The 13,920-nt window shown below is 37.8% G+C and overlaps 1 protein-coding gene across 1 annotated transcript in view; it reads left to right on the forward strand.

The window, feature by feature from the left end:
- Positions 1–13,920, forward strand: part of LOC127419098 (laminin subunit alpha-5-like) — a 112,310-nt gene that overhangs the window by 69,801 nt on the left and 28,589 nt on the right. Inside the window, exons 37-55 of the mRNA XM_051660216.1 lie at positions 301–441; positions 2,146–2,307; positions 2,753–2,857; positions 2,970–3,053; positions 3,830–4,060; positions 4,475–4,588; positions 4,854–4,984; positions 5,341–5,421; positions 5,508–5,722; positions 6,313–6,413; positions 6,514–6,697; positions 6,864–7,004; positions 7,376–7,527; positions 7,660–7,770; positions 7,884–7,995; positions 10,260–10,430; positions 10,837–11,033; positions 11,184–11,300; positions 11,415–11,569. Of these exons, the coding sequence (XP_051516176.1) occupies positions 301–441; positions 2,146–2,307; positions 2,753–2,857; positions 2,970–3,053; positions 3,830–4,060; positions 4,475–4,588; positions 4,854–4,984; positions 5,341–5,421; positions 5,508–5,722; positions 6,313–6,413; positions 6,514–6,697; positions 6,864–7,004; positions 7,376–7,527; positions 7,660–7,770; positions 7,884–7,995; positions 10,260–10,430; positions 10,837–11,033; positions 11,184–11,300; positions 11,415–11,569 (2,705 nt within the window). The remainder of the gene's footprint in view (positions 1–300; positions 442–2,145; positions 2,308–2,752; positions 2,858–2,969; positions 3,054–3,829; positions 4,061–4,474; positions 4,589–4,853; positions 4,985–5,340; positions 5,422–5,507; positions 5,723–6,312; positions 6,414–6,513; positions 6,698–6,863; positions 7,005–7,375; positions 7,528–7,659; positions 7,771–7,883; positions 7,996–10,259; positions 10,431–10,836; positions 11,034–11,183; positions 11,301–11,414; positions 11,570–13,920) is intronic.

The following is a 13,920-nucleotide window of genomic DNA, read 5'->3' on the forward strand; positions in this document are numbered from 1 at the left end:
GACATGTAAACTTAGGTAACAATTGAACATTTCTCTAGGTGTGGTGTAGTGATATGATGAACAGGTGTTTTGTGTCTTAGCTGTTACCATATTTTATATTTTAGCATGGCTAGAATGTTGTATTGACCAATCAGCATCCAGGACTGGAACTAACTATGTTATAAGAGTATTTTTATATCAGTTTTCTCTCAGATCACTTACTTTCAATAAACTCTCCCTGATAAAGTAAGCAATTTTATATAACACTTGAGCACCTGTGTAAATATTCTGTGTCAATGCTGTTTCTTCTCTCTCTCTCAGGAAAATGTTGAGGGCTCTCGCTGTGACCAGTGCAAACTGGGAACGTTTTATTTGGACCCCACCAACACTAAAGGCTGCACCAAGTGCTTCTGCTTTGGAGCTACTGACCGCTGCCGCAGTTCTGACAAACGCAGGAATGAGGTACTCTTAAAGTCAGTTCAGTCATGACAAATCTTGGAAGGCTTTAGCATGTTAATGTGGGTATGGCATATTGATAGGATATGGGTCTTGGCGGACTCGATCTGCTAACACTGCTGCTGCTGCTGCTGCTGCAGACCAAGTACGGAGACTTGCTACTGCTAAAAAATACACAGACCTACTGAGTTAAGCATGTGGACATGCATAATTAGACAAACACAAAACATGCTGCATCGAGCATGTATGAACATGCAAAACAGTGATACTGCTGCAGGAGCAACCCCTGGGCATGAACACATTGCAAACCGAATCCTCCATTCATCTGCATTTAAATAGCAGAACGTTTGTCTCTCAATGGAGACATATACACTGGATAATTTTTTTATTTTTATTTTTTTTAAAGATAATAATAATAATTGCAGGGATTCATACCTGTGAATGTTAATCCACCTCAGTAGTATCTATAAAAGCATTTTTAAACTCCAGTAAACTTCCAGTAAGAATAAATTACTGTGATTGGCCCAGCCTGGCAAGCGCTGGGAAAAGTAACAGGTAACAGGTCAGCTACAAGACTGAGGGATGAGAGGATGGTGATGGGCTGTCCAAGTTCCAAAAGCACCATACAAGTTGTCCTTAACTCTTGTGCCTTATATATCAGTTCTTCTGAAGTCATTTGATAGTGTTGTGTGAGGGACCGAAATATCAGTGTTAATTCATCGTTTCCCCCATTTTAAACTGGCACACGAGACATCTCTGTTTACATAAGTGCAGCTGAGAGCGCACCAGACACTATTACATGCTTTGAGTAGTTTGCGATGCAGTGCCTGCCAAAAGTTTAAACAAAGCAGGAGAAAAAGCAGAGGTGTAGAAATTGCGCACATTGGTTCTTGTGTTTATTCTCACTATTTTTGCTGAATGTGTGAAAGTGATTTGAGAAGGGTCAGTCTTCCGTGCCCCCCTTACAATACCTTCGTGCCCCACACTTTGAGAACCACTGGCTTACACCATGCAAACCTATTAGCTTAACACATCACATGTGAGCAAGCAGATTGACTAAAAGATAACAAGTTCAAAGAACCTATCAGCTTGCTCTATGCAGAGTTTTTTGACTGAACTTCAAGTCATTTGTTTAACAAATAAGGAAATCAAACACTCTTACAGTTCATAATTTCATACAAATATTCAGTGGCCCCAAAAAGTATTTGGACACTTTTGGATACGGCACATCACACAATGTGTAATTTTTTTTTTTTTTGCACGGATAAAGTATAAAACCATGTGAGATCTGCAAACATTATGCTAGACCTTTTCTCACACAGGTGTCTTAACAGATTAACCACAAGTGTAATTCATCAAACTAGTTATGGACATGTTCCACTTACACTTGACAACCAGAAAGCAGTATTTTGAGCAGTATTTCTGTTGTTTTCTATTTCTAAACCTCCTTTTTTTGTGACATGTTTTTCTTGAAAAGTATGTTGTGCAACTTGGTTTGATATTTTGTTATATAATGCAATAATTCATACATTTAAGTGGGACATAGGTGTCCAAATACTTTTTGGGGCCACTGTTTATGTCTAATCTAGTTTAATCCATAACGTGTGATTATAGAGGAAGTGCAGAATTGAGGATTATATAATCTTTAATGGAAGTGTTTTATGGACATGTGTGGTTATTCATCTTAATTTTCCCACAAACTGTATACAGATCATGGACATGGCTGGTTGGGTGCTGTTGAAAAGTGACAGACAGGAAGTGCCTGTGTCTGTATACCTTGATCAAGATCTGGTGGAGGCCGATCTGAGTGATGTACCTGACGTTTCCCAGGACCTTTACTGGCATGCCCCTGGTGCTTACCTTGGTGATAAAGTGAGTCCACGACCCTAAAGGACACACATAAAAACAGTCAGACCTGGGGAAAAATGACATAGTCAAATTAACATCCCACAATTTGTGAATCTGCCAAATATCTGTTATAATTATCAATATTTATATCACATATAGGACATGAGAGAGGGTGCAAAATGGTCAGACTGTGAAGTGAACTTCTGGGAAAAAAAAATACAAATAAATTCTACCAAAATTTAGAATATGGCTTCTTTAATAGAAATACTGAAATAAAGTAACTCTCTCTCTCACCTCCTCTCTAAACCCAGACTTTAAAAGATGCTCTCATCCCTCTGTATTTTATTATGTCATAGCAGCTGCTGTGTGATATGTTTCAACCAAACATGACTAGACTTTTGTTGGTTCTAAAATCCTGGTCTTAACCTGCATGCTTTCTTCTTTTGATGTGTGTGTGCGTGTACTGTAGGTGTCATCTTATGGAGGCTATCTGCGCTACCGTTTGCACACCCAGACGATGCGGGGTGATGCTTTTCTGCCCGTCGAGACCATTCGTCCAGACATTATACTCAAGGTGCCAGAATGTAATCTCTCCCTCTATGAAGTTTATCAAGAGTCTTTACTTACAATGGATGCTACAAATTTAAGCTTGACCCAACTGATAAAATCTGTGTATATGTGTGTAGGGGAATCAGATGACTCTGGTGTACATGGAAAGAGAGTATTCCTCCCCTGAAGATCCCCATCAAGGAATTGTTCATGTGGTAGAGGTGAGGGAATCAGTACCACACATTAAGAATAAAGAAGACATACCCACTTTTTATTCAATATGCTAATAGCTGGCACTGTGCGATATGTCGAAAATTAACACTTTTTTACTTGTTACTTGGAGTATGAGAGTGTTTATACAGAATTGATTTAAGAGCATCTCAACAGGGATTTATATAAATTTCAGTAGCAAAAATGGTGTTAGATTTGGCAAGTTATTTTCTATGAATCAGTTTAAACTGTTTAATTCAGTAAAGCAATACAAAACTCAGATTCAATGATTTGAATACTAAATGTACTTGGAAAGATATTTTTTCAATGTTTTGTCAGTGGAAAGACTGAAAACACTGTATGTCTATCCCTCACAGCCTCATTGGCGCTGCTGTGAATAAGGTCTTACCATATTACCATGCATTGTTATATTTGTGCATATGCAGTTTAAATGAAAATGAGTAAAGTTCACAGACAGTGTGGAAAACATTCACCATTTTTAAAAAATTAAACATTGCATTAAATATTTTGAATTAATTTGGCTACAGTACTTTTTTGGTCAAAATGATGGTTACTACAATAAAAGTAAAACACCATTTTAAGCCATTTTACAGCAAATACATACAGTAAATAACAAGATTGTATTAGCTATATCGCCCAGCCCTACTTAAAGTATAACCTCTACTTATAACTGCTTGTTTTCCTGTATGTGTCTGTTCATGATGACAAAATGATTCCACAAGTACTCAATCGTCATAATGCAAGCTTCCTCTCTCTCTCATTGAAGGAGGGTTTCAGGCACACTCAGACAGGAAACTCAGTGTCCCGTGAGGAGTTGATGATTGTGTTGGTGGCGCTGGAGTCTCTTCAGATCAGAGCTTTGCACTCTCAGTCTGCACAGTCTGTGTCGCTGCGCGCTGCTGTGCTGGAGGGGGCCGAGAACCTGCCCACTGGTCGCCATGTCAACAACGTTGAAATCTGTCTATGCCCAGGAAACTATTTAGGAGATTCCTGTCAGGTAGTTTGCTTTAACATAAACAACGGTTTTATACAGTTGCTGTCACCAGCAGCCAGTAATATTACCCACCCAATTAGAATGAAGGGTTAGTGGGAATATTCAGTTGGAAGTAATAATTAATTGGATTTGATCAGTTATTTATTTATTTATTTTTTTTTTATCTGATTGCTGTTGGACAGATACTGTGTAATATTTCTGTTTTTAACCTGTCCGAACTGTGCACATTGGGGATTACATGTTCTACATCATGTCCCAATCCCATTTCACTTTCACCCCTGCTATCCTCTCTCTTTCATCTTACCTATAAAAAAAAAAAAAATGCCTGTGATGTTATGTCAGCAGAAAAGAGTAGCCTTTTCAGAGGCAGCGAAAGTTCTGAGTTTATTTAACATCTCCATCTCCTCCTCCTCACAGCAATGTGCTCCAGGTTACTACAGAGACACTAAAGGCCTGTTCCTCGGGAAGTGTGTTCCCTGCCACTGTAACGGTCATTCTGATCAGTGTCTGGATGGCTCTGGCATATGTGTGGTGAGATCTGCTTATTAAATCATATATAAATTCCAGTAACAGACGTAAACACAGGCAATCCATTGCTTATGTTAAATGTCATAGATTCCACCGGGTATATTAAAATGTCAAAGGAAATGGAGAACAAAGTCATAAATCTAATAAAGATTGTGGGAAAGATCCTCCAGAGCTCCAAGAATATTGGAGAAAAACTCAGAGGTTTACTTTTCAGAGGCATTTTCTGAAAATGAAGCAAACGTTGGCATGTTTAACTCTTTAAACACAGAACTGTCGTCACAACACTGCCGGAAACCATTGTGAAAAGTGCCTGGGTGGTTTTCATGGGAACAACACCGTGGATGGTCATACGATGTCCTGCTCCAGTTGCCCCTGCCCACTCCAAGTGGCATCAAACAAGTCAGTGGTCTTCTTTAATCACCTGTACTTTACTATTTACTCTTTCCTATTCCCCTTAAATACTACATCTTCTGGGTTTTTCTCCTGTTTAATTAAAATTCTTAAATTGTGTCAGCCTTTAATTTATCTTACAGTTTACTTTACTTTATGCTTAAAAAAATAAAAAAAATAAAAAAAAACTCACATTCTCTCACAACTCACAGATACATTCTCTGAAAACATATGCTAATACCTCACAATTTTGCTTCTGAGGTAAATGTATCTTGTTTTAGGCTGTTTAGATATTTTTACTGGAAAGCTGTATATATATTTATATATATATACTGTATAGATGTACATTTATGATTTGTTGTCAGTTTTGCCATTTGCTGTGTGGAGAAGCACAATCAGATGCAGTGTCTGTGCATGCCTGGCTATGCTGGATCCAACTGTGAGAGGTACAATTATGAAGCATCTATTAATTATAGTCTATTAGGAAATCGTAAAAAAGTCACTAAATTACCCATATTGCAACCTGATACAGATGTGCACCAGGTTACTATGGAAACCCCATGGTGATAGGCAGCTCGTGTCAGCCGTGCAACTGCAATGGAAACTCAGACCCTAACGCATTGTTCAGCGACTGCCACCCTTTGACGGGCGAGTGTCAGAGCTGCATGCACAACTCTGCCGGTCCTCACTGTGAAATCTGTGCCCCTGGTTTCTATGGTGACGCCATCACTGCGAAGAACTGCACTAGTAAGAGCACTTGGAAAAAACTTCTGGCATCTGGGCTGGTTTTTAGTGGTCCGTTATAGGGAGAATGTCCACAGCACATTTCAGCCCTAAATCAGAAAAAAAGGCATATTTTGTGTAAAGATAACGCCTCGTTTATGACCATTTAAGAATTTAAGGTTTTAGAAGAAGTCTTCCTCTGAAATTCACATTACTGTAATGCATGCAGACATTTTACTTTTGAATTCTGTTCTCTATAGTGATATTCATTAGATTCTCATTACTGTGACACAGTAGTTTTTCCTGTATTACATAAAAAACTACTGTAATAAAACGATTTGTTTATTAAAAAATGGCATAAATTAAAGGCAGTACAACACACACTACCATTATATAATTACTTTATAATTTATATAATATATAATTATTTTCTTTACATTACGGTAATGATTTTTTAATTTATTTATTTATTTTCAATTGTCATGAATCTAATTAATTTTCTCAATAGGACATGTTCATGAGATTTCTTGGTTTCATTAGATTCACACAATGAAACACCTTCGCTGAATTTCTGATGACTCTGATGATTTTGTTTTGTTTACTACATTGCCCAGAATGCAGCTGTTCTCATTGTGGCACTGTACATTGTGACCATCACACTGGACAGTGCCTCTGTAAGCCTGGCATAGTGGGAGCACACTGTGACCGCTGTGAGGTATGTCCACTTGTCTGTTTTGTCTGTAATAATTGTTTTTAGGGGTTATAATTTGTGCCTCAAGTGTATTGATGGTGATATTTGTTTACTGGTTATATAGGATGGTGCATTTGGGTTTGAATCATGCACTGGCTGTCGTAAGTGTGATTGTGATGCGGCAGCTGCACTGGTTCAGCCGTGTGATCCTGTTAATGGATCATGTTCCTGTCGGCCTGGGGTTAACGGACCGAACTGCCGTCAGTGCGCTCCAGGTTACTGGAACTACAGCCCTAATGGCTGCAAGAGTGAGTGCAAACACAGTATACAAGACTACATGCGAAATAGTAGGGAATATCTGCATGATCCTCAATGGCCTCTTTCACACATACTGCATCTGCGGGATGTAAGAGACGCGTGATTATTTCACATTCAAATATACTGACATATATTTGTCTGTGTGTTGGTACATAGAGTGTGAGTGTAAAGGGGGTCGCTGTGACCCTCGTACAGGGGAGTGCCGCTGTGCAGAAGGTCTAACAGGAAAGCTGTGTGACACATGTGTTAATAAACACAGTGTCCCTGTGCAACATGGAACAGATGTGTACTGTCAGCGTGAGTATTGATATTGATTGAATCTTTCATAAACTCACCTACTCACTTCATTCCATTCATTCATTCATTTATTCTTTCTTTCATTTTTTTTCATATACATTTATACAATCATACATTCACTCACACATTCTTACATTGTTCAATTGTTTGTTTTCCAACAATTCATTCATTCATTAGTTTACCCATACATTCACTCATTCAGACATTCATTCACTCTGTGGACGATGTTCACTGTTTTTCTGTCATGTTCATACATACACAATACTGCATTTCTTCATAAGGGCATTGCTGTCATTCTTGGCAGTGATTTGCTGTATATTACTGAATGATGGATGCAGATCAGATGGTGATGGTGTTGGTTTGTTGTGTAGCTTGTGACAGCTGTGTGGTGGTGCTGCTGGATGATCTGGACAAGATAAACCAGCTTTATCAGTCTGTTGCCCAACAGCTGACCAGCCTCAACGCCAGCTCATTTGCCTGGGCTCAAATAAACCGACTCGGTGTGTCTATAGGGAACATTTCTGTGAGTCTTTCTCCCTCTCTCCCTCTTAGACACACAAACACTCTCTGAAACCATATTAGGACTTAAAAATACAACATTTAGGACATGTCTCCCATGAGCAGCGTTCAAACTAACCAGAACTCCATCTCCTAGAATTCCATAGCAAACTACAACAGCACTTTGGATGAGAGCAGGAACCGGGCCGACATGCTGGAGGGAGAGCTGCAGACCATCGACTTTGACATTAAAGAGTTAGAGGAAAAGGTATAGAAACATACAGTACATTGAGTTGAACTTCATGATTCAGTTAACAGTGTATTAACACATTTTCTTGTTTCTTAATTCATCCATTTTGACGATATTTGTTTGTGTTTTAGGCCTCAGTCACACAAAAGAGGGGATCAGATTTAGAGGACAATACCAACTCCACATACAAGAGAGCACAAGACCTGCTTGGCTTCATCAAAGGCATCATGGGCGATGTGCCAGGTGGAATATCAAGGCCAATATCAACTGATTATCATATATTTACAAGTAACATAAGCAACATTTCATCTGACATACAGAGAAAATTAAACATATATTCCGGGTTCAACACAAGTTAAACTCAATCGACAGCATTTGTGATATTATGTTGATTACCACAAAATACATTTTTATCCCTCCTTTTCTTAAAAAAAGCAAAAATCTTGGTTCCAGTGAGGCACTTACAATGGAAGTGAATGGAGCCTAATCTGTAAACGTTAAAATACTCACTGTTTCGAAAGTATACCCACAAGACCTAAACAATATTCATGTTTACATGATTTTAGTGTGATAAAATCACTTACTAACCTTTTCTGTGTAAACTTGTATCCAATTTTACAACTGTTGCCATGGCGATGGAACACTGTAAACCTTAATGGTTTTACCATTAACCTTTCTACTAAAAGGACCATAAAAATGACAATTTAAACAACTTTACAGCTCAAATAATACACAAGGTTTAACAGAACGATTAATGTAAGTGCTTTACAAAATCATAAGCTTCACATTTCTTTAAACCTTCCAAAAACTGGCCCAATTCACTTCCATTTTAAGTGCCTCACTGTAACCTTCATTTTTGCTTCTTTTGTTTTTTTTTTTTTGTTTTTTTTTTTTGAGAAAAGGAGACACTGTTGATTGAGCTTAACTTGTATTGAACCCAGAATATTCCTTGAAGACATCAAAATCACAAAACTAGGTTCTTAAATAAAGAATTCAACACAAATGTTTTTACTGTTGTGAGGACACAGTCTTGAAGGGCAAAGAGGACAGATCAGTCTTCAATAAGATGGAATTGAAATGTATCAGCTGTATGGGAGAAACTAATGTTCTAAGTCAGTTTTTCCCAACCTTTTTTCTGCCACGGCACACTTTTTACAATTAAACAAATCCCATGGCACACCTCTATCCCACTGTCTCACATAACCATCGTTGATAGTTTTCCTTTTCAAGAACTTCCATGTTTTCTGTCCATTTTAGCTGCATGTTTACTCGTAATGTTTGAAATTCGGCTATGCAAAAAATGCAAGTCACGTAGGTACGGTGTATAATGAGATCACAAGTGGCAAGAGTGCTAACTGGGTAATGAATAAAACAACATATTTGCATCTTTTCTTATTTTTAGATTTGTTCTTGCAAATTCATTCTTGCAATGCCAGAGCCAATAATTTTTTCATTATCTATTTATTTACATGGCTCCAGACTAACATTTAAGAGAGGGAGCACCGGTGTTAAATTCTACAAATGGTCGCACCAGCACTTGAGTTGGTCGCACCGATCCAACTGAAAGAAATTGTTTTTTTCTTTCATGGTTTCTTTCTTTTTATCAGGATCTTGATGATTAAAATAAAGTCATCTGAAGACAAACATAGACTTTTTTCTACAATCAGAGGGCATTAGAAAAGATTTTACACAGAAGGAAAGCTCCAATGTATCTATAGTTTTAAGATCATAGTAACCAAAAGTATAAGTAAAACCATGATTAGCAGTAACCATAAAACAAATTATGGCATTTTTCGTAAGAAAAACACATCCAGAAATTAAACTGTATTCTCTCACTTCTATATTTATATATATTTATGAAAAAAAAAATTTAATATCTGTGATGTGTGGATTGAAACCTTACAATTTCTGTCTGTTCTTTGTGCAGATTTCTCCTTTATTCCCTTTCAATGCTGTTTAGAATGTTGGGGCCGTTTAATACAATTTTAAACTGGTTTAATCATCGACACATTATGGGCTTTCATAGAGGTTTTAAACAAATAATCAATGCCGAATTCGGAACAAAAAAACGACAGGGCACAATCAGAGAGTCAGCCAAATTTATAGTCGCACCAATGCGACCTCTTGCAAAGTTTAATTGAACTGTTAGGAAAAATGGTTGAAAAATTAGTCTCAGTCTGGAGCCCTGATTTATTTAGTGGAATCTGATCATTTTCCACGGCACACTTGACACTAGTGTGCAGCGGTACAGTGGCTGGGAAACACTGTTCTAAGTTACAGATGTCCATAGTAAAAGAGGAGGATACAGGCAATTCATTTAATTAACTTACAGTATTGAGAGACCTTGAGGTTTAATTGCCAGATATATAAAATAAATGAAAAACATATGTAATTGGTAAAAAAATAAAAGATAAAAAGATGCCATTACAGGTAAATATTGTCCTTTTTCAGTTCTCTGTATTGGAAAGAGTAACACTGTGTGATAATATATTTGTTTATCTGCACAGTCGTTATCAAACAGATGAACCGAACACTACAGAATGAGACCATGGTGACAAGCGAGGAAGAACTGACTCAGAAGATAGCAGAGGTGGAGTCCATGCTGAGAGACATACGCTTCAGGGGCTTTGATTTCCAGAAGACACTAGCAGAAAACGAACTGGACCAGGCCAACAAGTGTGAGTGACAGGATATTCTGAGCAAGAAGTGTTGGTAACACTTTATTTTACAGTGTCCGTGTTACACATATTACATGTTACTATAATTACAGAATAATTACACATTAAATACATGTAGTCCCATTAGTATTACTCAGTAATATCCTATGTAAATACACAGCAACATTAACATTGTAAAATTAAGTCTGACCGAAGTGTTCACCAAACTTGGCCTTATTTCTGTTTTATTGGGGGGTGAATGCTAGCTTTATGTGTGTTATGTGTACTATATAGTATTTACAATATGTTTTAATGGAATGAGATGGTGGAACATTTTTGTTTTGTTTTTGTTGGTGGAAACTCATTGTTATAATGGTTGCATTATGACTGATGGATATATCTTTCTGTTTTCTCTCTGTTTTTGTAGTGGTAGATCGTGTCGAGGATGAGATTGCAAACCGCACAGCAAATAATGAGGCTGTGGCAGAGAACATCAGAAATAAACTGAACCAGTTCAACCAGCAGTTCATGGACCTGAGAAACGCTCTCAATGAGGCAGTCAACAACACCGCACACACTGTAGAGGCCAACAACATTAACCAGAAACGACTGGAGGAGGTCCAGGTAACACATACACATATATTACATACAAATAAATGCACATTCACACACATACACTTTTTTTGCACACAACTGGCATAGACGGTCTTGCACATAAATTACTTTCTCTAAAAAAATCTCTAATGTGTCACTCTCTCAAACCATACCATCTAGAAACTAATCAATGACTTGCATGAGAAGTATAAAGAGATGGAGAACTTGTTGCAAATGACAGAGGATGATGTGACTCAGGTCAATGATTTGCTCTCCATGCTTCAGGACTCCAAAGAGGTACAAAATTGCAGTAAACATAGATGTGCAGACTAAAATATAATGTTATAATTTAACACACTTGAGTTTCATTGAGCACATACTTATGTATGCTGTTTGTGGAATCCCTACCAGGAATATGAGCATCTGGCTGCTCAGTTGGACGGAGCGAGACAACCGCTAGCTGAGAAGGTGCAGAGGTACGCACCGTCTGCCACTAAAATTCCACTGGTGGAGGAAGCAGAGAGACATGCCGAAATGCTGGACCAGCTGGCCAAGAATCTAACCAGGTTTGTGTGTCTGTGTTGCAGTGGTCAACTGATACATTTTTTCAATGGCCGATGCCGATATTTACATTTATGCATTAGGCAGTTGCTTTTATACAAAGGAACTTACAGTTCATTCAAGGCACATGTATTAAAAAAAAAAAATCAGTTTGTGGATTCCCTGGGAATCGAACCCATGTTGTTGGGTTCAGGAACATCCAACAGGAACATCCAAACAGCAGGGTGGCTTATGGAATGGGTGGCCCAGCAGAATTTGAATGCCCTTCTTTCACAAAATACCCATATGACACCCATTGCATGTTTGTTTATTAAAATAGCTTGTTTGTTTATATAGCTATAAAGCCAGTTTTATTGTCATTTGTCCTCTGGAGAGCAATAAAAAGACAATAAATAGACATGAGGAACAATAAATACAGAATATACACTCACCGACCACTTTATTAGGTACACCTGTACACCTACTTATTCATGCGACTATCTAATCAGCCAATCATGTGTCAGCAGTACAATGCATAAAATCATGCAGATACGGGTCTGGAGCTTAAATTAATGTTCACATCAACCATCAGAATGGGTAAAAAATGTGATCTCAGTAATTTTGACCTTGGCATGATTGTTGGTGCCAGATGGGCTGGTTTGAGTATTTCTGTAGCTGCTGAACTAGAGATGTCAATTTTCAGACATTTTCATAATTGATCGTCATGGAAAATAACGATCAATTAATTATTGAATCATTAACGTTAATATCACAAAACGCACATGGAGGACTCCACATAATATGTGCCTATTGTTTAAATATAACTTAAATTAGTACACTTAAGAAATGCTAGTATTGGCATTTTCCTCTTAAAGGGGTCATAAAATGCTCTTTTTGATAATTTCATTATCTTCCCTGAGGTCCACTGATAATGTTAGTAAAGTTTTTTTTTTCTCACCAAAACAGTCATAATTTTGTAATATATGATAATTTTCCACCCTGTCTCTGACCATCTTTCTGAAAAGCTCGATTTTTGCCTAGCTCCTCCATTAAACTTCAATGTAAATGCCCTCTGTTATGATTGGCTAACAGCATGCAGTCCCTCAAATTCAGCCATTTTTGAAACTCAATCAGAAGAGAATTAACAAGCACCAAAACATTAGAAATGTACATTTCACGGTTTACACATAACACACATCCAGCTCATTGCATCCGAATATATTACATTATTCATCTCAAAGACAACTGTTAACACTCACACCCTGTCTACACTGGACAATATAATCAATGATGCTGTCTACCATGGAAGCGTCCGTTGCGGCGTGCCACTCCAACAGTAAACAAACAGGTATCCCGTTCCATTTTGTGCTGCCACTACTATTGCCAATACAAAGAAACATTTCAGAAAGTTTGTGTTGATGTGCCCGGTGTAGACAGCCTCAAGCCGTTGCGTCGCATCGTGTCAACGGACGTGCCCGGTGTAGACAGCGTGTCAGTATCATAAACAATCATGACATTTGAAATATTAATGAATGGAACTGTTTACTTACGTTTTTGATCGGTGCACATCGCCGGAAACAAATCAAAACAGTCAAAGACATCCATCTACTTGGAAGATACTTAATATATATAATTTGTATACATATTTGAGTTCATTCAAACTTGTCATTGTGGATCGTGGGATATTTTTGATCTTTGGACTTATTTTTTTTATTAGAATTTAAGTCAAATTATAACACGCTGCATAAACACAGTGCATAACAGGCTACCGCTTCTCTGGTGAAAGTGTGATGTCAGCTAAATGTACCTTTGTGCTTTCCTTGTGATCGCTGAAGTAATTGTAGGTTGGGATGAAACAAGGAGATCAGGTGCTTGTTGTCATGTTGTACTTTAACACACTATCACGGTGTGTGCAGAATACATTAATGTTCATTTATACAGAAATGCTCCAACATTGTTTACATTGAGCTTGCTTCATCTCACTGATCAGAGCGTGGGCTCTTCTTCTGTGAACCGGATAATGAAATGCAGAGCTCAAGCACCCTCTAGCGGTGGATGACTGTATAGACAGCCTTATCAACGTCTGCTGTCGTGATTACTGAATGCATTTGTCCTGAAATTAATCGACGATCAATAAGCTTAATCAATCAATTTATTAATGACAATGAATCTATTTTCGATTAATCATTAACATCCCTATGCTCAACCCCTGGGATTTTTAAGCGCAACAGTCTCTAGAGTGTATAGAGAATGGTGCGAAAAACAAAAAACATCAACGCCTTGTTGATGAGAGAGATCAACAGAGAATGGCCAGACTGGTTTGAGCTGACAGAAAGGCTACGGTAACTCAGATAACCCTTCTGTACAATTGCTGTGA

This window comes from Myxocyprinus asiaticus, chromosome 28, assembly GCF_019703515.2.
Source record: "Myxocyprinus asiaticus isolate MX2 ecotype Aquarium Trade chromosome 28, UBuf_Myxa_2, whole genome shotgun sequence".
Classification (NCBI taxonomy): Eukaryota; Metazoa; Chordata; class Actinopteri; order Cypriniformes; family Catostomidae; genus Myxocyprinus; species Myxocyprinus asiaticus.